The following is a 25,394-nucleotide window of genomic DNA, read 5'->3' as shown; positions in this document are numbered from 1 at the left end:
AGCAGCAGTACGATGCCTTGGACATGCAACTGATGGCCACGTGATGAATGCAACGCATAGCGACAGCGATGACAGCAGACCATAAATTCCGAATACGATGTTAAGCAGGACGGGAACAAGGATTGGCTCGAAGATGTGATGATGACTCTACGTGCACACGCTGCAGACTTTGATTTTGATGCCGGAGATCGAGTGTGCTGCATATCAATATGCGCATTGAAGACTGCACTTGGTAATGTGGCATGGAACTATAGCAACTGAAAAATCTTTAAGTTGAAAATCTCATAGAACGAATGTTAAATTAATATTAAATTAAAATTAAAACTATTAATTAGTGTGCCCAAGTAGAGATTCTAATAAAAAAAAACATTTTGAAACTGAATCTAATTACATAAATATTTTAAGTAATCTACATCAATTAAAAAATATATTCTTAAGCTGAAGTTCTCTGATTACAAAAGACAAAGTTTGAAAAAAAAACAAAACGTTCTTAAGCTTAATTCACTTGTAACACAAACTGTATTCTTAAACTAATTTAATCTGTCTCAAATAAGGAAAACATTCTTAAGCTAACTTTTTAATGCAATTTATATTTCTGTCTCAAATAAAAGCAAACTTTGTGCAAATCATTTTATTCGCAACTCACTCGTCCATATTCTCAAAATCAAAAGCATTGTCTACTCCAGGTAAACGAAGCTTTCCACTTCACAGTGTCAATTATCGTACTCTTAACAAATTGACTTTGCTTGTTGTGTCAGCCGCTGTTTAGCTTTGAAAATTGTTGTTAATTTTGCATTGTATTAAGATCAAATCTGCTTACACGGGCTTATAAAAACTAAGCAGCCAAGCTCAGAAATCAGCCAACCCTTTTACACAACTCTTTTACAAATTGCTGTTGTTTTCTCTCTCGCTGTTGTTGCCAAGGGCATCGCCAAGATTGTTTTCAAATCAGGCAACACAGCCAACAGCAAAACCCAGTTTTCAATGTTTTGCTACAGTTTATTATTTTTGTTCATCAGCTGAGTCTGAGCCTTCTTCTTCATGCCTATAGAATGTTGTAGACACATTATTCCCCCAGCTACCTCGTTTGGCTCTTCAGCTGTTGTTTTGGGCTAACTGAAAATCCTTTTGTAGCAACAATTTGCAGAGCATAGATTAAAACTTTTAATTTGCTTTTAATTAATTAAGTTGAAAATCGCGGCTAAAAGTCACTGGAACTTACCCCTCTTACACGCCCGTTTGATACGCTTCAACAACTACAAGTGCGTTTGGTTCACTCCGCGTTTACCCCTCTCTACCTTGGTGAAACTGCCACCCACTTATTGTTTAACATGCCTCACACACAGGCGCAACGTCTGTGGCAGCTTTGAGCAATGATTTTGGAAATTTTGTGTTGAATTCTATTTGGGGTCGCTTAACTTCATTTGTCTTGCGGTTTTCTTGTTTGAAATTGAAATTCAACTTTAGTTTAGCCTTCGAGGCATCATCACGATGTGTGCCCAAATATAATGAAATGCTCCAAAATCCTTGTTCATATTTAATAACTACTTTAAGTAAATTGAAACAAACAACATCAAATATTCAGAGAGTCAATTGCCACTTGACACAGTTATTTTGTGGTCAGCTTAAGTATTGGAATTAATATTCATGTCTTTACTTTATAATTATTTTCAGCTATAATTGCAACTGCAAATCTCTTTCCAATCGAACTTTTCTGTTATTAAAAATTTAAGCCGAATTTGAAGAAGTAAAATACGTATTTAAATTGTTGACTATTTGCAAGTTGCTACGCTTTAAGTCCCTTGATTGTAGTTTTATGTATCAGAATTTGTATAGACAAGACTATTTATACTAGCAGAGAAAATAAAAGAATTATTGAAGAGCAACATTTTGAGAAGCGAACACTGGAAATAATTTTCAGAAATAAAAGAAAAATCGTTAAGGAGCAAAGCTGACTAAAGGAACGGAGGAAGAAAAGAGAGTAGCAATCGCATGCAACACAGTTTGAGGAACATTCGAATTGTTGCCTTTTGCGCCTCACTTATATTTGCTGCTCCTGCTTCGTCTTGCAATGCGGAATGTGGCAAGTTTTATGTTTCCACACATACATACATATAGTCATACATTTTTGGTTGGCTTTGCCTGCCTCACGTGCCCTGCCGCTCCTTTGTGTGCTCAACGTGACGGAAATTAGCGTGGTATGTGATGTGACTGTGACTCAGTGTTCGACTGTGTGTGTGTGTGTGTGACTTGGCGCCATATTTATTTTTCCACAGTACTGCAGTTATGATTGTACACACACAATGAAAGAGAGGAAGAGTAAGAGAGAGAGAGAGAAGAACTCACACATATTGGCACATGCCTACATTCATTGCGCATCTTTTGAGTTTGAAAATTGTTGGAATGTACATACTTATTTCATGCTTTGTATAAACTGACTTGTTACCCGGTCGGTCTCTCTGGCCCATTCCCATGTTCATACCCGACGCTCTGTGATTGATGTTTGCACGCAAGCAAAGCCATCCAAGGGGTAATGAGAGGGGGCGGACCAGTAAAGCCCAGCTATTGCTCTCCGCTGCTGCCGCCAACCGCAAACAAACATTTTACATTTGAGTACGCGCCACTTTTGGATCGGCGCTTCGTTTTATTCAACTGCCAAAACACGAAATTGCGCATATTTGCTTTACCCACACACACACACAGCTTCACATACATTCACACAGACACACACACACACACTTACGTGCGCTTCAATCTTTTATCATAATTTGAGCATAGCACGCCTCATAAATTTGTTTGCTAAAAACATTTTCACTTCATTTATTAGAAACAAAAGGCGAAAGGCTCTTCTCCTCCTCACCCTCACCAAGAAAAAAACTCAAGCGCAACTTTCTTCAACTCGTAAATGCATTACACTTTAAATTGTTTGCCCTTGGATGCCTCAGAGAATTACACAACGAATTTTGTTGATAATTTTTAAACAACTGAAGCCGACGGGCATCTTTATCATTTGCAAAAAAGAGTTTTATGCGTTAATTGCTTGAAAATTGAAACATAAAATTAAATGAAAACATCGTTGGACGCAAGTGTCTCGTCCATATTACTCATACGCCGCATATACGTATGACCGACAAGCGCCGCATTCAGGTAATTAATAAAAAGTTGTTCTTGCCCATTGTTCATTGCTGTTGTCGTTGCCAAAAACCGCAGCAACAACGGTCGGATATTTGTATATGCGAATATGCGACTGTGCTGAGCCACCGACAATCAAGCTGAATTCTTCAACGGCTTTTTGGAGCCTGGCATCTGCTGTTGCTGTTACTTGTTGTATGTGCGTATGGAAATTATAAAGTTACCCTCGGGCATAGCCAGAGGCAACGACAACGCCAACAGCAACTGCAACGCCAGAGGCTTCGCCGTGTGATAAGTGACAAATAAATGCGCTCTCAATGTGTTCGGTGTCCGACTGTCTGTTGTCGTTGTCTGTTTATTCCTCGATCCTGGCCACGACTGACAGCTGCAGCAGCAACTGGGCAATGCAGCCAAGTGCCAGTCAATGCGGCTCTCGCTTTGCCCTGTTAAATATTGCAAAATATTTCACTCTTCCAAACGTTGCAAATTATGAAAAATTCGCCTGAAAGTCATGTGAGTGTGTGTGTCTGTGTGTGTCTGTGTGCGGGCGTTGACGGACATTTGCGAAGTGGGCGTGGCCGTCGTCATCGTCGTCGCACTTGCCTTTGTATAATTTCGAGTGTTTTTATACCGCGAAATTGCTTGCATATTTTAATGAAACTACCACATGACGGCTGCCATCAGCCAGAACATGGCCCTGGCCCATGGGGTGCGATCTCGAGTTGCTGCAGCCGATGGCAACGTTGACTGACAGCCTGTCAGACAAATACTATAGCGCATAATTAACCCCACATTGCCTGAATGGACCTAAGACAGACCAGCTTTGCGATTTCATTTAATTTTTACAGACACCTGAAATATCTATGGGTAAAATTAAATTTTCATAATTTAACGTTTCATTTGTAATATTAACATTCTAGAAACAAGTAAGAGACTAAATCTCACACAACTTCATTTAATTCGTAACTAATATTATTAATAGACAACACACAAAATGATTTACATGCAAAGAAATAATTTTAAAACGTTAAGGCATAGATATTTTAATGATGTTTTAAAACCCATTAAATAAATCTAATAAAATATGTACATATGTATAAATCAAAACTTGTATATGATGAAATATATGGAAAGCATTTTAACTTATTGTTAAGTCAATTTAAGGTAAGTACAATATTTCATTTAACCGGATAATCTCATTAACTTCAATGCCTTTGAATAGTCCTAAGGAAAATTGTAAATTGTAATTATCATCATCACTTTTGAGTGCGTTTCCCCTAAGATTAGTGTATCATCTCAATTATCTGTATGTGTTGACACCCTTTGATTAATATTCACAAATATTAATCAAGCCATCTGCACAAGAGAAATATTATGATTTCATCATAACCTGCATTCAGCTGAGTTAACAACCTTTACAAACAATTTTGGATGCTTTGTTGCACCCTCAAAACACTAAGTGAATCAATGTAGGGATTCATCGCATTCATCAGGAATACTGAAAAGCAAAAGCAGAGCAGTAACAGCAACAGTATCAACAAGAACAACAGCGTCATCCGACTTTATTTATGAGCCAATGATATTGCCAGCGATTTGCTTTAACGGCAACGTGACAACTCGACGCAAGCACAACGCATAGAAAGAGAAAGAGAGATTGGGAGAGAGTGGGACCCAAATGAAAACACGTGACGCGTTGGCAATTGGTAAGCAACAAAGCTTCAGCTTTGAATTATGGCAAACACTGTGGCATACACAAGCAGAATCCTGCCCCCAATCCTACCTTGGCTCTATTGGTTTGGATGGTTTGGTTGGATGGTCCAACCATCCACTGGCCACGTTTGCATTTCAATTTGAGTTTTCTCCCTTTTGCGCTGTGCGTTTCTGGTCTTCTGTGTTTTTTTTCTTGTGCCACGATAAAATCATAAATCAACGCTGAATCAGGTAAATAAAAATAATGCTCAGAGTGCGTATGCAAATTGAACTGAAACTGAGCGACGGAGAATCTTTTTGGCTGAGATTTGCTGGTGCAAAAATATGATAAAACTTGAGGCAGTCAGAAGAAAGTTTTTGACTCCTGCGAAAAGTTGACGATGAAGCCGTCGATGTTTTTTTCTGGCTTTTTGCATAATATTGTTGCAGCGAACTTTGACTTTTAAGTAAAATTGCCACAAAGTGTGTGCGTGTGTGTGTGTGTGTGTGTATGTGCGAAAGTGTATTTATTGGTGTGCATGTAAAACGAATGAAAATAGTCGAGCAATCATTGCGCCGTTAATTAGAAAAAGTTCTAAACGGCATTGCTAATGTGGAAAAGGCACAGAACTTGTTACAAGCTTTGTGGACAAGCAGCGAGGTCAGTAGCTCTCGAAACACTATGCAACAAAATGTGATCACAATCGATTCTCAGTAATCAATTACAATTCCAGATATCTTCATTATATTCCTTAGCCCAGAAAAATCGAAGTCATCTATGCGAGCATGTCAATTGCCAATTCAAATTTTGTGGATAAATCCTCGTATTTGCAGTTATCGGACGGATTTTAATTTGGGAAAGACAAACATTGTGCCGGATAGTGCAATTGCATGTGTGTGGTGCCAATGCCTGTACGTTTTAGGGCGCTTTATTAGTTCAAAAATGCTGCATTGGGCAATCGGTTTGATCAAAGGGTTCACTAGCCATCCCATCACAGAGTTCAGAGCTGTGTTCGGTTTTTTTGTAACGTTTTCGATATCGGCATCGCATGGTTTGATTCCCGCCTTACTTCTATCTGGCGTCTGCTCATTACCCAACCGCAAAACGCACAATCTCTGCCAGATGCCGTAGCCGTAGTGGTATTACCATATACCCATGTGAGCTGCTTCCCTTAAAGCAATGGAATTGCATTGCAATCGTTGTGGTTTCCGTCCACATTCCCATTCCTATTCCTATTTCCATTTGCCCAGTTGCAATTGAGCATTGCAGGCGTCGCCTCAAAGTAGACTATGCTTATTAATGGACACACACACAAACAGCTGCAGCTGCAGACAGATAAGACGGGAAAATCTGAGCACACTAATGGACACATTTTGCCCCGTCCAACTCTCCATACATTTGAGCTCTCGCTCTCAATTCAAGGGCAGCCCGGCAACGTCGCAGGATGTATGCAAGGATTTATTAAAGCTGCACCCGGCAACCGGACTGGATCAAAATTCATTTACTCGTTCTAAATGTGTGCTGTGTGCAGCATTTCGAGATGTCGACTAAAATTTTATGGCATCGAAAACAAAGACACTGTGCCGGTTTTGCAATTCGATGCTTGGCAAGGTTGTGAAAGTTTCTGCATTGCGGAAACGGATATGCAAGCACTCTACAGCACAGCATAGAAGAAGATGAGGATAAAGAGTTGGAGAGCACCTGCAGTCCGCCTAGCAGCCCGATAAGCAGCTTGTGCTTCGCCACATGTGTGAAAGGCCGTTCATTCATTGGTGTCTGCAATCATTTGCTAATTAAACCGAAAACGATTCCCAAGCAAAATTCAACTCCCACCTCACAATCTTGCTCTGTACATTTTTTGAGCATTTTTGGGAGGTCTCCATTTTGACGTTGTTTTTGCATGCGACATAAGAACTTGAAAGCAGTTCTTAAATACTAAAACTTTAATATCGATGACTAATAATATTAAAGACAGCTTTGAATTTTATGAGAGCACCTCAGGCTTAGGCATATTGAAATCTAATATCGATTAAATTAATAATATTATTCGAATATTTAATCTTAAGTCAAGATATAGATATTTAGCGTCTGTTTATGATGTTAATGGCATATGATATGTGTGTTATTCAGTCTCTTTGCAGTTGCAATTAAGAATTACGTATACGTAGTGCCTCCAGCAAAGAACTGACACACACACGCATACATACGTACAATATTTACGGGTACGGTGTGTCGGTGTAATGATTGGCAACGCAGAAGCAAAAGTTATTAAGCGCAAAAGCAAACAGAGCAGAAGGAACCTTCCAAGTAACAGAGTCCCGAAGCAGCGAAATGTGTTTATCAAACTCATGTGCTGCAGATGCTAGACGCAAACGGAAGGAGACTCAGAGACACTTATAAAAGAGGCAAATAGACACACATAGATACACAAATACAGACACAGACTGTTGAGACTGACGGACCGACAGAGAAGTCAATAAATTCTCATTTCGCGTGCTGCGTGAAGCGCTTCACCTGCAAAACAAATTGTACGTTTTGGGTGCAAAGGCAACCAAAGAAGCAGAGCAATAATAAATACAAATAAAAACATGACGCATAAAAATTACAGCCACAACGTAAACCTAGCATCGGCATTGCCATCTAACCGTCTACCGTCTCTTCGTTCCGTTTGAACAATCTATATTGAGTATACGCACTGTTTGAGCCATGCATTTTAATGATGCTCACATTGCCTTTGGCACTTCAGGCAACAGCATCGAGCAGCAAACCGGCGATGACAAAACATTCATTCATTTCAATTAGTATTGAACTCTGTGGTTCTATCTGTGTTGCCGTTCCATTCTGTACTGTGCTGTTCAGTTCCGCTGACGGCTGGAATAGATCAAGGCAAAGCTCATCTCCTAAAGGTAATGTCAACAACAAGTTACACTTTGTGAGTTATTGGCAGGCAACCGTTACCTAAGCAACTCAATTTCGCTGGCACTTCTCTTATTGGCAGCTCATGTGTCTTTCTTGAATTAATCAAAGTAAATTCGAATCCAATTTAAAATTGCAACTACTTTAAATTAGTTTGCCAACTCAATCGCTAACTCTATATGAAATAGAAAATACTTGCATACTCTCCTCTACTATACAGCATTTCTTGGCTTATCTAAGCGCGGTCGGCCAACTTTGATTGAATGCAAACAGACCGCGATTGCACTCTCTGCAGTCGATGCTTTGGAATTAGAGCTGAGTGCGGGTCACGTTCCCTATGACTTCACAGCGAATCTCTGCACTTTGACGTGGCTCATCATAAGATTGAGTTGCAACACGGTTACATCTCTATTCGCAGCTTGCACAGCTGGCGTTTTGCGATGTGCGAGTTACTGCTATTTAATTATGAAACACTTCAGATTCCACACTCAAAGAAAACTTCTTCATAATGCTTTGAGGGTAACTTTTTTTCTCGAATAGTAAAACGCAGTAAATGCACTTGGCGATTGCTTTGTAAATATTTCTATTTCTGCATTTAAATGTTTATTAAGCCAATGACGACTTACCAGCCCGATGCATTCACTTGACCCCTTGCTAGAAGAATCTGATGGCAGGGAGTGCGATAAGGGGTGAAGGTTGCAACGCGCCTGGCAACCGGGCATGGCACGTTGCTAATGTGCATGGCCATTAAGTCAATGCTGCGTGTTTTGTTTACGCAACGCGAGCGCCCCCAAGGAAGCAAACACTCTCGCCTGCCTGACTCTCGCATACTGTTCTCAAACTACTGTTGCATGTTTGCAAGTGCAGCTGACAGGTGGCAAAAGAGCAAAAGCGACTGGCAAAATTATATTAAACAGAGTTGGTTGCTTAGCCAACAGCAATAGCAAAGGCAACAGTCAAGGCAACGCCGCAATATCAACAACAACGATAACAACGAGAAGCATCGACGGCAACAACAGTTCTAGAGTAAACATCAGTTGGGGAACTTTAAACGTGAAATCAAAGCAACTTCAGCGGGTAATATTATGAAAGGAAATGAAATATTTTTCATATAACGTTGCTACAAATTGAGCAACGCTTTCAACATTTCAAAGCGTTTATATTTGGCTTGCAACGTTTGGCATCCACCGCGTCTGCAGACGTTGTCCCAGGTTACACAAAAGGATTTGCAGACGCCAAGTGCCCGGGAGTCAACAGACCCGCACAACTCTCACACACACAAACCCCACATCACACACTCACACACAACAAACAAGAGCGGAAGCAAACGATGAACAAGAGCACAAGGGCAACTGAAATTGATTGAAAGAACAACAAGAACAGATACAGAAAGCCATCACAACAGGTGTAAGCAGCTATCCAGTTGGGTATCCAACGTTTGATCCACAGACGTCTCGCCCAAGTTGCAACCAAATAAATATACACACAACCGGGAAAGCGAAGTCAAAGAGTTGGCGCCTTTAGAGAGGCGCCACACAGCCAACTTAAATGTCAGGTTTAACAGAAAGTGGATCGGCAAAGTCGACCAATGCCTCACAACCGAGTGATTACTCCGGAGGCTCCAGCAGCCAGGATGAACCACGCATCATCTGGCTCAAGACTATAATTACCAATCAGCTGGGCGTATTCGATCCCAAACATGTGAACGCATTGATTGCCAAGAATCAGCAGGCAGTCGATGATTTCCTCAACAAACGCTATGAGCGACAAGCACATCTCGATCGCGTCATCATGTATGTGTGGCGCACATTCTACGACATGCTCGTCGAGGAGGAGATCACAGTGCTGGAGGAAGTGCCGCGTCAATCGTTGCCAGACAAAAAGGACAAAAAGAAGAAGGGTGCCAAGGGCGGAGCCAAAGGAAAGGGACGCAAGAAAGGCGGCCAGGATGCGGAACCCACAGCTGACTCGGAGCAAGCGGACATTGAAGGTGGTGATGGACCCACGGCAGAGACTGATCTCGAAACAGAATTCGAGGGTGAAGGCGAGGAAGAGGCCACCGTAGTGAGCAGCGGCAAAAGCTCGGCACGCTCGAGACGTAAGTAATTCTTTTCCCGAAAAGAAAATGCAACTAATCTATCTGACAGTCAAATACATTAATTTCTGGTGCAGCCAGCTCTGATATGGAAAACGGTAAATATGACTCATTTCTTTTCTGCGATTTCCTTTTGTTCCCTAACGCCGTTTTTAATTTGGAAAGTTTTGTCGCTCTGCACTTTTTCCCGCCGCGTCTACACTCGAATGCACCGCATAAATTTGTTGGCCGTCCAAGTTAATATCAAACGGAAATCTTAGTCCTTCCTTTTGATTCGCGCTACCCACATCACATCATAAATATTTAAGAGCCTCATTTCGGTTCGCCTGCCTAATATTCATTTATTTTGCAACTTTTAATTTGAATTCACGCCACAGGACAGCGAGCCTGCCTTCTCTCGCTGTCGAGTCGTGAATGCAACTCATTTGATTTGCTTTATTCAGGCACAAAGATAACAGCAAAGTTTCATTCCGTTCATTGCATTTAAATGGAGCCATAGAGCTCCCAAGACAATGGCAATGCAAATGCCACAAAAAAACTGCAACTGCCTTTCGCGCGTCAATCACAAGTTCACAGTAGTCGCATTCCGTTAACACATTCACCGAACTAAGTAACAGACACGCCCATTCTTCTCACTAACTCTCGACTTATCTAATACTACTCTAGGTCGCAAGACCAAAAAGAAGAGTTACGCACCTGTGTACATTGAGGTGAAGGTAAGTTGAAGAATCTTTAGTAAATCAGTAATTCAATTTAACTAAAAGAGTTTTTCCTTTAGAAAATTGTTCCTGCCTATGTCAAAACTCCACTACTTCACTGCCACTTTGGCGAAATGTCATCCAGCAATCTAGATCCCAAGATTAAATATGTGTATATTCTGCGCAAAAATGCAAGAGAAATTCGTAAGTAATACATAAAATGTAATTCTGATAAGTAGACATATTATTATCATGAGATTGTTTTCATAACAAAAACTATTAACAGCAACTACACTTGACTAAAACAATATTTTTGTATTAAGGCTCTTTAATATCTGGCTCGTTTATTACCGAATCGTGACCGGTCATAAACATTAAACTAATGCCAACATATTGTCAATTGTGATAGCGCACTGAAGTGTGCAATTTCTCATTAATTTCGTTAATTTTTTTACAGCCTGGTTTCAAGATGTTTCGCAATGCTTTGCCGAAATGCCATTACTATTTCTGTTGGGCTCACTGCGGGGCTCATTGATCGATTCGCTGCGACACACTTTGAACGTGGTAAGCTTCACTCATTCGACAACATAGCATAGTAAAAGCGGCTCATCTATAGCAGAGTATAGCACTTAATGCCACAACACAATCCGCAAATGGAATCACTCAAATTTGCGCCCTTTCGCTCATTTCACACCCCATAAAACGTTATTCAATCAATCAACGGCTTCAAGGCGCCATTGTTTCAAAAACGAGGCTTCAGTTTCTATTCATGTTGCCCCGTCTGTTCATTGGTTGTCCAATCGAGTTGCCCTTGCCATGCACCGTCCGTCTCTCATGCCTGTGTCCATTCTTAACCGCAAAACAAAATGTGACGAATTGTAATTAATTCCTAAAACAAGGCAGTCATCTATCAAAATGGACGCTCTGCCAAAAGATTTTTGCGCTTCAGCGCACAACAGGCGGTCGAATGGATGGAGAGAGAGGTAAAGAGAGAGACTGTGTTGGTTGCATGCCCCCTCGAAACGCCTCAAGCAGCAGGCGGACATCGTGAACGCAAATTGCTTCATCATAGCCTCAAAATGTGCTGCGGTTTCCATTAGGCTGGCTCCCCTCCATAAGACTTGGCAGCTTGCAAATTTTGCGGTCTGTGGGTGAAACATGCTTTGGCCCCCCAACTGCCATAATATTTGCTTTTTGCATGAAAATAAATTGGAAATTTGTCTGCAAATCGGTTTTTGGCAAATCAACGCGCCAAATCAATTAGAATGCCTTCACAGAAACACATTGCTGATCGCTTTAAACACTGTTTCTCTCTCTCTCTCACACACACACACACACAAACACATGTGATATCTCGTTATTATTTTTGTTGATTTTCTATTGGTATTTCTATTGCAGGTTTACAAAAGCGCCTTTCAATTTCAATTTCGCGAACCGGACACCACGGATACTCAGCAAATGGACAATAATAATGCACAGCGAGAGGATGGTGGCGGCGGCGGAGCTGGTGATGCTGGCGAGGATATTTCGAGCGAGGCTAAGGAATCGGGCCCGGGTCTATTGGAGCTATCCAAACCATCGGAATTTCGTTTGAAAGCGCTTAAACAACAAAAGTATTTAACTTTTAACAAAGGCAACGCAGCGTTTGCTTCGCTTTGTCGATGGGACGAAGGAAGGGGGCTGGTTAGGGTGTGTGGGAGTCGGTCTGTTTCACACATTGAGCATTGGGGAACTGGGAATGGGTATGGAGTAGTGAGCAAATCGGGAGTAAGAGTTTTGGAGGGTGTTGTACCCGCGCTTTATTGGTTTTATGCTGACTGAAGTGTTCGCTGAATGTGCTCCGACTGTGAGCGCTGGCTTTTTATTTTCCCATGTTTTCTTTTTTCTTTCATTTTTTTCCTCTCCCTTTTTTTTGTGCACATTTTTCGTTTGCCCTTTGTTTTGCGTTTATCACTGGTTGCCATCGACGCGGCTACAGTTTCTCTGTTGTTGTTTTTCTGCTGCTTTTTTGAGGATCCTGCATAACCCTTTTCGCACATAAATTACAGCGCATCCGATAAGAATTTTTATTTTTAATCGGATTTCATGCTGCCATCAACGGCGCCAGCGTCGCCCTCTTCATCGTTGTCTTGTGGCCCTTTGCTGTTGGCTTGAAAGCCAACATTTATGGCACATCCTGCCAGATCCTCACTCAGCCATGCAATGGAGCTTTCACAGCGCTGGCCCAAGGATACCGCTTGACCAGTTCCACTCTCAGTTCCCGTAACCGTACACGCTGTTGTCGCTTTTGACTTTGTTTGTTTTTTTTTTTCTCGTTTCGTAGGCATGTACATTAAAAAATGCCTTCGTCAGAGTCCCGAAGTCCTTTTGTCCATCTCTTTGTTGTCCTTTATTGGTATTTGTTGCTCATTTCGCTTATCAGCTGCTTTTCATTACGCTTTGTGTTAATTTTACATGTCGAGCGCCGTTAATTGTGTTCATTTGTTTATTTATTTGTTGTTTCCTTTTTTTTTTTGTGTCATCCGCCTCTCAACAACGAAAGAAAGCAAAAGGCAATGGAGGCACAAGCCAAGAAGATGCAGGCAGCCAAACAGGCAGCATCCCAAGAAGCTCCAGCCGATGCAGACGAAGAGGAAGATGCTGCTCAGCCTGTTGTCATAGATATCGCATCGTCATCCGAGGAGGAGGGTAAGCTATTTAACATTTTTCGATGGCAATCATGGTGACACTTTAACTGATTTACAGTCGAGCAAAAGCCTGAAAAGCTGACCATCGCCGAGCGCTGGGAGAAGCTACTCAATGAGACCAAGGCCAAAGTGGCTGCTGAGCATGCTGCCGAGGAGGCAACTCAACCACGCATTATGCCCATTCAGCGTCGTCTGCTTAAAGAGATGGACGAGTTCGATAGCGAAATAGTTTGGACCATCAATCACATTGTCTGGGCCTTCAATCTGCCCACTTCATATGTGCTGCCTGATCAGGTGGAGACTGAATTTGAAGAGGCCATTATTCGAGTACCACTTGATCCCAAGAGAATTGATTTGATTCCCACATACACTCAAGTTCAGCTGGAAGACGTAGTCGATGGTTGGATTAAGTATTTGTTGAAAACGATGAAAATATTAAAGGACAGCAAGTTGGATGAATTCACCCCAATGGCTGAGTATCGCTATTGGCATAAAATGGAAATTGATCTTTATGGTACTCTCGAGCAACTTAAAACCGAGTTCGTGATGACTGTACTAAGTCGCTTGACAAGCATGGAATCAAAAGTGCTGACGGAGTGGAATCGCGTGTTAAATCTAACAGAAGAACGTTTCAAGTTGGCAAAAGAAAACTCTGATTATTTGGGCACTATTAAAGACTATTTGGAGGTAAGTTGAAATTACCGAAAACTTCAGTTCATCTACAACACCTTTTATTATAGAAAATACGCAACTATGACAGCTTTAAGATGTCAGTATTGCAAATTCCCAATGTGATGGTAGGATTGCGTCACATCTGGACCATGTCCAGCTACTATTGTCGAGACCCCGAAATGCAGGTTCTGCTCTGTGAGATCTCGAATGTTTTTGTACAGAAGGTCAAGAAAATTATCAACTTTGACAACATTTTCCGGTTCGTAGAGAAATAGATAATAATGTATAAATACTAATTATGATGTATATTAGATACTCTGCCACTTACACCTACGAAACAGCCAACAACTGTGCTAACTTATTGCGCTGCTGGAAACAGGCTTATAAGATAAGTCGTCAGCATATTGAAGAATCTGGCGCTGGATCACGTTGGGAGTTCGATAGCGTTAAGCTCTTCAACGAGGTAAATCACATATATCGTGTGGCTGTAGATATCGCCTATGTGGGTCGAGTCTTTATACAATATGAAAACCTCTTTGGACGCAATCTAAAAGCACTGATTACCGACCCAGCCATTGTCGATAATCTAATGCGAAAGATTTATCGCTTGCTGGACGATCTCATACGTACCGTGGACTATGATATGTTTGAGCCAAGCAACTGGGAGAATTGGGAGTACTCGCTGGAACAGTTCAACAAACGCCTCGAGGTACTGGAAATGGAAGCCAAAACAGTTATCGATCAGAGCATCAACTCACTGCTCTCAGCGGATAAAGGCATCAAATTGCTAACGAATGCGAATACAATTGATACCAGAAAATCTTTGCAAGAGTTTGTTTCCACTAAACACGAGAATTTGCTACGATTCTTCATTAGCGAAATTAACAATGTGGAAGCTGTGTTCACAGTGAGTTTGTACTTAATTTAACTACCATAATTCAAATTAAATCGGGTTGTACAATTTATTTACAGAGTCATAAGAAAACGCCTCCAATGCCAAAGCTGCAGCCAGCCAAAATAAGCGCTGTTTGCTGGGTGCGTTCGTTAGGTAGAAAACTGAAGAATTCGGTGATGGCATTCAAAAGTCTCGAGAATGATCCAGCAATGGCGAATAGCTTTCTGAAGCGTAGCGCATTTAAGCAATACTTTGAGTTGATGACAGTTTTGTTTCAGTTTGAAAAAATGCTCTTTGAGAAATACATGCAAAACGCCACGTTCATGGTAAACCACACAAATCGCTCAAACATACTAAACATACAGATTTGCAACGATGATACGAGTAAGTTTACTTTCTCCTTATTTTTCTTTGATTGGTAGCAAACTAATAAAACTGCAATTTCTCAACTAGTGACCTACATATCAGAGGCCAGCCAAACACATAGAACCAAGAGCCATGGCGCTTCAATTGTAGCGAATACTTCTCAGTTTGGAACCAGCGGTATATTAAGCATGACCGATATGTCATCGGACTTTAATTTAAGTCCACAAGCGAGTTTTGCCGAAGAGGAGGATAATACTTCCCAACAAGCCGTTGAAGGCAGTCATATGGGATTTCTGTGTAAAATTAACAGGTTCACTGTGTTGACGGCAATGATAATGTGGATGGTTGGCAAGACGCGACATGCAAATCAGCAACTAAATAAAGCTGTGGCATTTTTGCATGCCATTAAGGAAAAGAAAGCTAAGGATATAACTTTAAAAGATCGCGAATGTATACAAATTTGTGAATGTGAGTATATCTTAAAAATTTCAAACAAATCTTACATCGTTCGAGAAATTCACTCTTCAACAACTCTTTCACTTTCTTATTCGAATACTACTTTTAAGATTATCGGTTGTATTAATATTTAAGTAAAATCCAATTCACGGTCAGTGCTGACGTGTGTTTTAATTTGGTTATGCCTCTAATTTCACAAGTCGCTCTCTTAAGACTTTTTTACTTGACTGTGTTTCACAATTTTGAGCAATTGACTGTGCTGTCAACTTATTTTAAAAAATATTCTAACATCTATGAATTTTTTTGTTTTACAACACTAAAGGTATCGATAAAGATTTCGATATTTTTTAAACTTTCGCAGCCTCTTTCTTTCCTTGGCTGCGTTAAATTTAAATTAATAGTGCTTCAAATAGTTATTTTTCATGATCTTGCCAGTATTTTAAATTGATTTTCAATTGGTTATTTCATATTTTTCTTTTCAAGTGCTCGTTCGTGCCACATCGCAAAAAAAGCTACCAATATGGAAGGAAATTGTTGGCGAGAAAGTGCTCATCGAATACGACTCGAATTTCGTGGTCAATTTAAGCCGTGAAGTTTTCGATTGTATGTTCGAGGGTCAACTGTTTGAGCACTTGGGCTTCACTTTACCCTCAGTGCTGCGCACAGCGATCATGAAAAAGGAGCTGCTATTCAAAGACTATGAAAAGCTGTCGGAAGTCATTAGTCGATACAATGGAATTATTGGGAATTTATCCATGTCAGAAGTGGTCTTCCTACGAGAACACATCTACGAGACAGAGCTTTTTATACAAATGGGCGTGGCACGATACACATGGATATCATTTAATATTGGCAAATTCTGCGATCAAATCAATTCGCAATTGCGTAAATTGACTTCAATTGTGTCGCAGATTAATTTCATACGTCTCGATTTACGCGATCGCATTGATCAAATCAGACGCTTTAATTTATTCAATCTGGACGAAGAGACAAATAAGAAACACGAGGAAGCGCTTGCTGCAGAAGCTCCTGAGGAACAAACTAAACCCGTCAGTGATTCCATAAAATCCTCAACTGGACATACATTTACATCTGTCACTGGAGAGAAGGTAACCATTGTGCAGGCAGCAGACGAGCATGATGAGAAGAAGAAAAAGGAGGAATTCGCCTGTGGCACAGGTGTCTATGAATGCCAAGGATATTTCGAACTATTGGAAGCTTCAAGGAATCGTAAAGCAGCTCGCATGAAGCAACTCTATGACTCCTTGGGTCCAGTGCTTATCAAACTGGAGAGTCTAGTGTTGGGCACATTTACTGGCAGATCCGAAAAGATGCGTAACTACTACGAATTCTGGGAAGAGGAGACATTCAAGTGCATTATTGAGTGGGTATCATTAGTATGAGACAATTTGAATAGTTATTTATAAGTACTTTTTATGCAGCATGACCTATGAGAATCTGAAGTGCTACATTAATCGTCTGTTATCAAATGAGCCAATGTTTGAAGTTAACGCTGTTCTCCTAATGTCTGAAATTGTGCTGGAACCATCCACCAATGAGCTACAGAGCGTCATTATTACTGCAGCCAAGGATTTTGTGAAAAGGTAAGCCCTAAAAATATAAAGACATTTTGATGTTACTTTTTCATTTTTTGTCAGACTTAAATTATTTACCCGATGGATGAGCGGCACTTGTCTTAACTGTCCACTAATCGATGCAGGTGCACAATGGAAATATAATTACACTTTCTACGAGGACGTGGTTAATATTAAAGATATAGTCAATCTCATCATTAACATACACGACTTGGCTTTTAAAATCGTATTGGAAGCTAAAAGCTTTATTGTCCAGTGAGTGAAAATACACACGCATAATACATATGTATATTATGTATATTCAAATCAGTTGACGTACGTTTTGATATTGCTGCGTCCGATTGTAATTAGATTCCGCAAGTACTTCAATCTGTGGGCCTACGAGAAGGATGTGATATGCCAGAAGTTTGTCGAGCGCCAAGTGACGCTGGTCGAAATCGATGAGAAATTTACATTTTACTCGAGTATTGTGACCACCCTGGAACAAATGCGTCAGTACCACACTGTCCGATGTGTGCGCATTAATTTGCGACCATTGCTCCAGAGCATCATACAACATGCCAAGGATTGGTGCACCATACTGGGTGAGGAGCTGTTGCGGTATGTCAACGACAACATGAGGTCGATGCGGAGTGAGATTAAAGTGAGTTTGCCACAGGCTCAACGCTGTTCAATCTCACTATTTACTCTCTCTTGCAATAGACGTTGAGCTTAAATCTAAATAAGACAACACGTGAATTGGAGGACTTTAAGTTGGTCATGCAAACAATTGCCACAATTCAATCGACAACACTGACAAATGAGCAGAAGATTCATGAAATGCAGGAGACATTCACAGTGCTGAGCGAACATCAAATTATGGTAAGCAATTGCAAGTCGCTATTTTTCCTCAATCCACTTGTATTCTGTGGGTAAATTATGCAGATCCTCTTAGACCACGTTCAGATCTTTTCTAAACTTTACTCCGAAACGAATGAATCCCTTATTCCAGTTGGTAGAATTTGTGTTAACCAACAGCATATTCACTGGTTTAATGAAATTCACAACTGCGAGTTGCTCAAGTTCGAGTTTGGCGATTTGCGAGTTCCCCAATTCGGTTGTTTGTGTATTCAAATGAGCAGTTTTAGATAAAAAAAAAGAGATAAAAAGAATCCTTAAAGCCGTCGCGGTCTGCAGCTCCGCACTGTTTACATATGCATATTTGGTGGCCAGTGAGCGTCATTTGAAAATGGCTTTCCGCATTTCGAGCGAGCAGAGGGACACACACACGAAATGGTTACATAAATTCACCGACAGCTTCTCTGTTTTTTGGCCACCCGGTGAGCTGGATGTGTGTGTATGTGTTGCTGGCTTTGTGCTCAGCATTTTTTGGGTACGTTCATTTATTGATGGGATTTCGTTTGTGGCTGCGGCGTTTAGCCTCCTCTAGCCAGGCAGCCAGCCCGGTCTGGCCAGACAAACGGAATTAACTTGCATTTTATATAAATTAATGAATGAATGCACACATTCGTACACACAACGCAATATAGCTGCAAAGGCAACATGAAAATTTATGCAACGACGACCAATTGTGGCGGCGGCCCTGAAAGCTGAGCTACACTTTTTGGTTCTTCTTTTCTTTTTGCGCAGGAAGACTGGCACTCGACTGCTCGTTAGTGGAATTCGGCACTATTCATGATTATTATTTGCACTCAGCAATAATTGAAGGACATTGCTTAATTTTTATGTCAATGCGTTTTATTTTCATTTCTTTCTTCTTTGTTTACTTTTTCGCAGTTCTCATACGAGGACATGCTGATGGCCCATCATCTGGAGAAGCGTTGGAAGAGACTGTTTCTATCGGCTCTGTATCGATCGGAGAAACTGCAGCCAATTAAGCAAAAATTTGCCGAGATGACTTCCGGCGAAATAGAAGTGTTCTGGGATGATGTAAGTTGTTGAGCCGATGCTGATGTTGATGCCAATGCCAATGCCGATAACGATTAAGTAGGAGAGGGCAACGCGTAGAATAGTGCTAACCATTGCCATGTTCCGTTCTAGCTGTTGTGCTCTGCATTTCCGCAATTTTGCGTTTTCTGCAATTCTGTTTTGTTTCCCTCTATTATTATTTCCTTTCAATGGCATTTTAATTGGATTTTTCCGCGCGCTCAACCATTATTGTCAATTGTTAGCGGCAACGGCAACGGCGTCGTCAGCGTAAAATGAATTAACTTGAAGTGTTTATTATTTGAATTAAAGCATGAAGGGGGCGTGGCAAACAGTGCCCTCGTCCCTACACAAAGCGCAACAATCAAATGCTGCCACTTTACGAGTACACTGCACTAACTTTATTTTCTCTCGTCTGCATTCTTCACACAGCTTGAGGATTTCATCAAGGACTATGATGAGAATGGACCGGGCTCTGTTGGTCCGGAACTTGAGCGTGGTGTTCGCCTAATGGATCCGTATGGTCATAAAATTGAGGAGCGAGAACTAAGACGGCAAGAGCTGGCTAACGCTGAGCGACTCTTTGATATGCCAATGGTTGATTACCATGAGTTTGGACGTATTCAAACCGAATACGAAGGATTGCAGCAAGTAACCCATTAATCTCCACAGTTATGCGAAACATATAGCTCAACTAATTTTCTTTCCAGATCTATAAACAGTACAGATCTCAAAAGAATGGTCGCGAAATCTGGGCCAAGACTTTATGGGTCGATTTGGATCCCAATTTCCTAACTGAGGGCGTTGAGAGCTATCTTAAAGAATTCCGTAAACTGCCCAAGGCGGTAAGTCGCGCTCCTCGAAAGAGGCGGTTGTGATACAAAACTTTGTCTAATTGGCAAAGTTTTCGGCCTGTTTGAATTTTCATAAAATTACGCAGGCGTAAAAACAATAACACGGCCAAATACTTTTAGAACTCAGTACTCGCAGCGTTGATGTAAAGTCGACTTTTATACCCTGTTTGCCATACATTTTGCTGTAGGGTGGGCCCTGCAAAATTTAAGATTACATTTTAAAATGTATTTGGAGCAGTAGTCAAGGGTTTTGTGCTGAACTATTTCAGTACTTCTTTGCAGTCAAATTTTGGAAACTTTCTCTGTCGCTTTAGTTTTTCCCCCACTTTGGCTGCCAGAAGAAAAGTGAAATTTTGGCCTAGCAGCGATGAAATTTTGCACCTAAACTGATTATGACAAATTGATTTATTTACTTCACTAACAAGTTTTTGAGGAATTTCTCTCTGTCCAAGCGAAAAGTTTGTCGCGCCAAAAACTTTTGTCCATACAAATGAAGCGAGTTGCTTGCCTGCGACACTGATTCGGACTGCAAGAGGGGAATGTACACCACACGCACACACAATTTGCTATAGGGCAATTCGTAGCTATATCTATGGATGATGATTGCATGCATAGATTAGCATGCAAACTATTTCATTAGTTTATCATTAATATAAATAGCGTAGTGTGCTAGCAAATTTGAATATAATCAGACAACATGCACACATTTTAATGCAGTTTTTATCATGCATAATTTTGGATGGCACGCAGAATCCCGGCTCTACTATAGGATAGTCCTAGTCGGAAGCTTTTGCATAATCAGTGTCCCAAAATGCAAATCAATTTGTTCAATATTGAAAATAATTAAAATGCCAACGGGTGTCGATCGACGACAGCGTGTTCAGCATCGCCCAAACTATGAATTCTGCTGACAACTTTCTGTGTGTGTGTGTGTGTGTGCGTGTGTGTGTAGGATTCTGTTGTTGTCTCTGCTGGTATTTAATTTATGCCAGCCTGCCAGCCTGCTATGCATTTTCCATGTGTAAACAGAGACAGAGGGCAGCGCGTGCCAATGTAAACAGACTGCGCTTTTTGGCCAGCACAACATACCAACCAACCAACCAACCGACCAACGAACGCAACAGCAACATCAACAAGAGTTGGCCCTCTATTGCGCTAACCATAGCCGCAGGATAGCGCTTTCGTCATAATTCAATGCGGCTGCAACCACAACTCGCAGCACGCAGTAACCGCACTATTGTTTCAACTGATTTGACGTCGCTAACTAACCGTTTACCCGCTCCACTTAACTGCGGCCCCGCCCCTCTCTCTCTCTCTGCTCGCTATTCATACTGAGTTCAGAATGTGTACTATAATTTAACTGCTGTTTAACAGGTGCGCACTTTACCTACTGGCGTTCAGCTGGAGATTCACATGAAACAATTCAAGGCCACTGTGCCACTGATGGTCAGCCTGAAAAATGAGGCACTGCGCGAACGACATTGGCTGCAGCTGATGGAAAAGACGGGACAGTATTTTGATATGTCGCCAGCGAGATTTACGCTGGAGAATATGTTTGCCATGCAGTTGCACAGGTATCAGGACATTGCCGAACAGATACTGACCAATGCGATCAAGGAGTTGCAGATTGAGCGCGGCGTGCGAGCCGTCGAGGAAACCTGGGGCAACATGAACTTCAAGGTGAACAAGCATTACAAGGGCATGGAGGATCGTGGCTGGATCTTGGGGCCAGTCGATGAAATCACACAAGTGCTAGAGGACAATGCCATGAATCTGCAGTCGATGGGTGCTAGTCAGTAAGTTTATATGAAAACAAGTTTCTAATTAGTGATTTACACATTATTCGAGTGCAGATTTATTGGCCCCTTTCTGGCTACGGTTAACAAATGGGAACGCGCCTTAGCGAATATCTCGGAAATCATCGACGAGTGGCTCGTTGTGCAACGCAAGTGGCTCTACTTGGAGGGCATCTTCATTGGTGGCGATATACGCACCCAGCTGCCGGAGGAGGCGCGTAAATTCGATGACATTGACAAGTCGTATCGTCGGGTAAGTGAAAGTGGTGTAATATTTATTTGTCCTGGTATGTTGTTTGCTGATTCAAATCAACCAAGCACAAGGCAAGCACGCAGACCAGGCCACTGTCATGGCCAAAATATCTACTCAATTTATTTGAGTTGATTTAATGTGCGCCGACAATATGGCGACGCCTTACTTAACGGTAAACATAATACGCATGCAAACGACCACTTTGCGTATACGTAATTGTGTTGCCTGCTCACAAATACGAACACAGCAAAGCACAACACATTTCTCGGCCACCATACATCATATATTACACATACGCACTGTCAGCCGGCACAGAGTATTTACCCAAAGCCAAACGCTTTCACCTTCTGTGTCTGAGCGTGTGTGTGATGTTTATACACACACATCTATACTATATCCGAATGTATTTGTTTGCCTGTGTGTGCTTCTGTGTGGATTTGTGTTTGTTGTTAGACGCTTAACTTCACTTAACCTTGCTCGCCACTTGCTTGGTTTGCTTTACGTTTCATTTGCAACATTTGCCGCCATATTTGATGCCATTTATGAAATGATTTATTATTTTGATTTGCTCTCGACATTCGTATTATGTGCTGTATACCCTTCCGATAGCTTCATATGCTCTTTTAGCTTTCATGCGCAAGGAAAAAATTTATAATCTGGATTAAGATAAGCCATTTGATAAGTTATTTCATTTTAAATCATTTAGTTGCTGAAAAACAGCAAGTTGTTGAGAATATTCCTATATATCTTTTGTAATTAATTGAAACTTTGTTTTCTTTCACTAGTTTAGTTTATCATGTCTTTATTTCATAGTTTATGGCAGCTAAGGGTATTCGAATAAGTCGGCAATAAGTCAATATATTGTTAGCTGCCTTTTGTATTATATTTGATGGTATTTTCTGTATTTATTATTTTTATTGTTGTTGTTGTTGTTGTTGTTGTTGTTGTTGTTGCTGCTGTACTCATTGCTTTTCATAATAATTTACTGTTGTAACTGCCTCTTGTTCGCTTTCCATTGCAGATCATGGTCGATTGTGCCAAAAATCCGTTAGTGGTGCCATTTTGTGCAGTGCCGGGACGTTTACTGGATATACAAAGTCTGGGAGTTGGCTTGGAAAATTGTCAGAAGTCGTTAAACGAATATTTGGACTCGAAACGTCGCATTTTCCCGCGTTTCTATTTCATATCCACCGATGAGTTGCTCTCAATTTTGGGCAGCAGTGAGCCATCTGCAGTGCAGAACCACATCATTAAGGTGGGTTGAATTCTGAGGGCGTCAAAGTCTCTGATGGAGAAAGTGTGAGTGAGTGGGTGATGGGTGTATGGGTGTGACAACAACAGATTTGCTAAACTGCCAGCAACATTATTTTTATGTATGACCGGGCGTGTGTGTGTGTGTGAATGTGTGTTCGTCTATGAGTGTGTGTGTTGAGCATAAGAGCAAGAGAGTCTTGTCGTAAAAGTTAATGTCACTGTTTATGCGTTCTGGCCAATGTCCAGGGCGGAAATTACACCATTTTTGCAACACATGCACCAAATACACACACACAACCGAAGTGTTGCAGAGGCGAAAAGAATGAGAATTGTCGGTGGTAAATTTTTATGAATTTATTTGGCTTATAAATAAAAATGCTTTTTTTTTTTGGTGCGCATTGATTTCACAATTTTCATTCCACATCCGCAGATGTACGACAATGTCAAGTCTCTGCGCCTGGTCAAGGAAGGCAGCCTCACAGTTGTTACCGCCATGATATCCAGCGAGGGCGAGGTTATGGAGTTTCGTAATATCAGTAAGTATAGCCGTGTACACGCCAATTCACCCCCTCAACACTCCCACAACACTCCAAGCTTGCTTTCATACCCAACAATCCCTACGCACTGATTGCCAATTTTAAAATTGAACTTTTTTATGGTTCTCGCTACTCTGAGCGCGCTCACTGAGGCTAGGCTGACTGGGGCTAGAGCTGCGTGGCTGGCCAATTTCTTTTAATTAATTTGAAGCCAGTCGGCGTTGCCGCCGTTATCCCCTGCTGGAGATGATTGCGCATTCAGTTGATGTTGTTATTTTTGTTCTTGTTGTTGTAATTTTGGTACTTTCCGAGTTTTATTGTTTTTGTATACACTTATTGATATTGGCGACTGGGGTTTATTTATGTGGTTATTGTCTTTTGTTACCCATCGCATGGACAGTACGAGCCCAGGGTCGCGTCGAGCATTGGATGAACGATGTGCTGGATGAAATGCGCATCTCGAATCGCTACATAACCAAGACCTGCATCTACGACTTTGGCACCGATCTGGTAATTTCAAGGTAAGTGAATACCATAAAAATCATATATATATATACCTATATATACAGAAGTATATGAAGTATGTATGGCAATTCAGCAAGACTCTCGGACTGAGATTTCGACAAGGACTGCTTCCGCTTTTATGGCCAACGATTTACATTGAGACACTGAGCCTTGCGGGCTGTATAATTTTGTCATTTGACGCGATTTATTATTTTTTTTTTTTTTTTTGTGTATAAGCCGGGGCGCGCATGTCTCGGCATATTTATGACCAATTGTATTAAATTGACAGTCATTGGCCACTTTCGATTTTCACACAGGCCGGACTGGTTAATGAATTACCAGGGCATGGTTGGGTTGGCGGCCAGTCAAGTCTGGTGGACGGCCGAGGTGGAGGAGGCATTCGATCAGGCCCAAAATCATGGCAACATGCGAGCCATGAAGGATTTCCTCAACAAAAGCAACTATCAAATCGAGGAGCTTGTGCTGAAAGTGCGTTCCAATTTGTCGCGCAACGATCGACTCAAGTTCAAGGCCATTTGCACGATTGATGTGCATGCTCGCGACATTATCGACAACTTTGTGCGCGACAATGTGCTGGATGCCAGCGAATTCAGTTGGGAGAGTCAGTTGCGCTTCTATTGGGTCAAGTTTTATGACAATCTACATGTCATACAATGCTCTGGAAGTTTCGACTATGGCTACGAGTACATGGGTCTCAATGGACGTCTTGTCATTACTCCGCTGACGGATCGCATCTACTTAACAATCACCCAAGCCTTGCTTATGAATCTGGGCGGAGCTCCAGCTGGTCCCGCGGGCACAGGTAAGACCGAGACTGTCAAGGATCTGGCCAAGGCGATGGGATTGCTCTGCATGGTCACCAATTGTGGCGAGGGCATGGACTTTAGAGCTGTGGGTACCATTCTATCGGGTCTTGTGCAGTGTGGCGCCTGGGGCTGCTTTGATGAGTTCAATCGCATTGATATCTCTGTGCTCAGCGTCATCTCGACACAGCTGCAAACTATTCGCAATGCTTTGATACGCAAACTTAAGCGTTTTGTGGTGCGTA

The 25,394-nt window shown here is 41.4% G+C and overlaps 1 protein-coding gene and 1 long non-coding RNA gene across 6 annotated transcripts in view; one reads left to right on the top strand and one right to left on the bottom strand.

Moving 5' to 3' along the window:
• Window positions 1-559: 559 nt before the first annotated feature.
• LOC133838686 (uncharacterized) lies at window positions 560-15,906 on the bottom strand. 4 transcript variants are annotated; one of them, XR_009893972.1, is made up of 4 exons: window positions 15,655-15,905; window positions 1,223-1,851; window positions 821-1,161; window positions 560-769 (listed from the first exon to the last, which is right to left on the bottom strand). It is a non-coding gene; the product is annotated as an uncharacterized LOC133838686 (long non-coding RNA). The 4 variants fall into 4 exon arrangements; XR_009893970.1 differs by having other exon boundaries at window positions 561-1,161; window positions 15,655-15,694; window positions 15,758-15,904; XR_009893971.1 differs by having other exon boundaries at window positions 560-1,125; window positions 15,655-15,906.
• LOC133838682 (dynein axonemal heavy chain 10) overlaps window positions 8,837-25,394 on the top strand; it is a 32,726-nt gene continuing 16,168 nt past the window's right edge. Inside the window, exons 1-25 of one of the 2 annotated variants that reach the window (XM_062269864.1) lie at window positions 8,837-9,836; window positions 10,500-10,549; window positions 10,612-10,735; window positions 10,989-11,095; window positions 11,930-12,144; window positions 13,074-13,219; window positions 13,277-13,905; window positions 13,959-14,149; window positions 14,203-14,797; window positions 14,863-15,169; window positions 15,239-15,619; window positions 16,091-16,991; window positions 17,050-17,211; window positions 17,266-17,457; window positions 17,554-17,845; window positions 17,905-18,063; window positions 18,979-19,131; window positions 19,561-19,779; window positions 19,839-19,973; window positions 21,357-21,778; window positions 21,836-22,031; window positions 23,053-23,286; window positions 23,716-23,821; window positions 24,222-24,342; window positions 24,643-25,387. In XM_062269864.1, coding sequence (XP_062125848.1) covers window positions 9,287-9,836; window positions 10,500-10,549; window positions 10,612-10,735; window positions 10,989-11,095; window positions 11,930-12,144; window positions 13,074-13,219; window positions 13,277-13,905; window positions 13,959-14,149; window positions 14,203-14,797; window positions 14,863-15,169; window positions 15,239-15,619; window positions 16,091-16,991; window positions 17,050-17,211; window positions 17,266-17,457; window positions 17,554-17,845; window positions 17,905-18,063; window positions 18,979-19,131; window positions 19,561-19,779; window positions 19,839-19,973; window positions 21,357-21,778; window positions 21,836-22,031; window positions 23,053-23,286; window positions 23,716-23,821; window positions 24,222-24,342; window positions 24,643-25,387 — 7,332 coding nt within the window. In that variant the 5' untranslated portion in view covers window positions 8,837-9,286. The remainder of the gene's footprint in view (window positions 9,837-10,499; window positions 10,550-10,611; window positions 10,736-10,988; window positions 11,096-11,929; window positions 12,145-13,073; window positions 13,220-13,276; window positions 13,906-13,958; window positions 14,150-14,202; window positions 14,798-14,862; window positions 15,170-15,238; window positions 15,620-16,090; window positions 16,992-17,049; window positions 17,212-17,265; window positions 17,458-17,553; window positions 17,846-17,904; window positions 18,064-18,978; window positions 19,132-19,560; window positions 19,780-19,838; window positions 19,974-21,356; window positions 21,779-21,835; window positions 22,032-23,052; window positions 23,287-23,715; window positions 23,822-24,221; window positions 24,343-24,642; window positions 25,388-25,394) is intronic. The other variant, XM_062269865.1, reaches the window with a different exon arrangement.

The sequence above is a fragment of the Drosophila sulfurigaster genome, chromosome 2R, assembly GCF_023558435.1.
Source record: "Drosophila sulfurigaster albostrigata strain 15112-1811.04 chromosome 2R, ASM2355843v2, whole genome shotgun sequence".
Taxonomy (NCBI): Eukaryota; Metazoa; Arthropoda; class Insecta; order Diptera; family Drosophilidae; genus Drosophila; species Drosophila sulfurigaster.
This window is presented reverse-complemented; position numbering and strand designations above follow the sequence as displayed.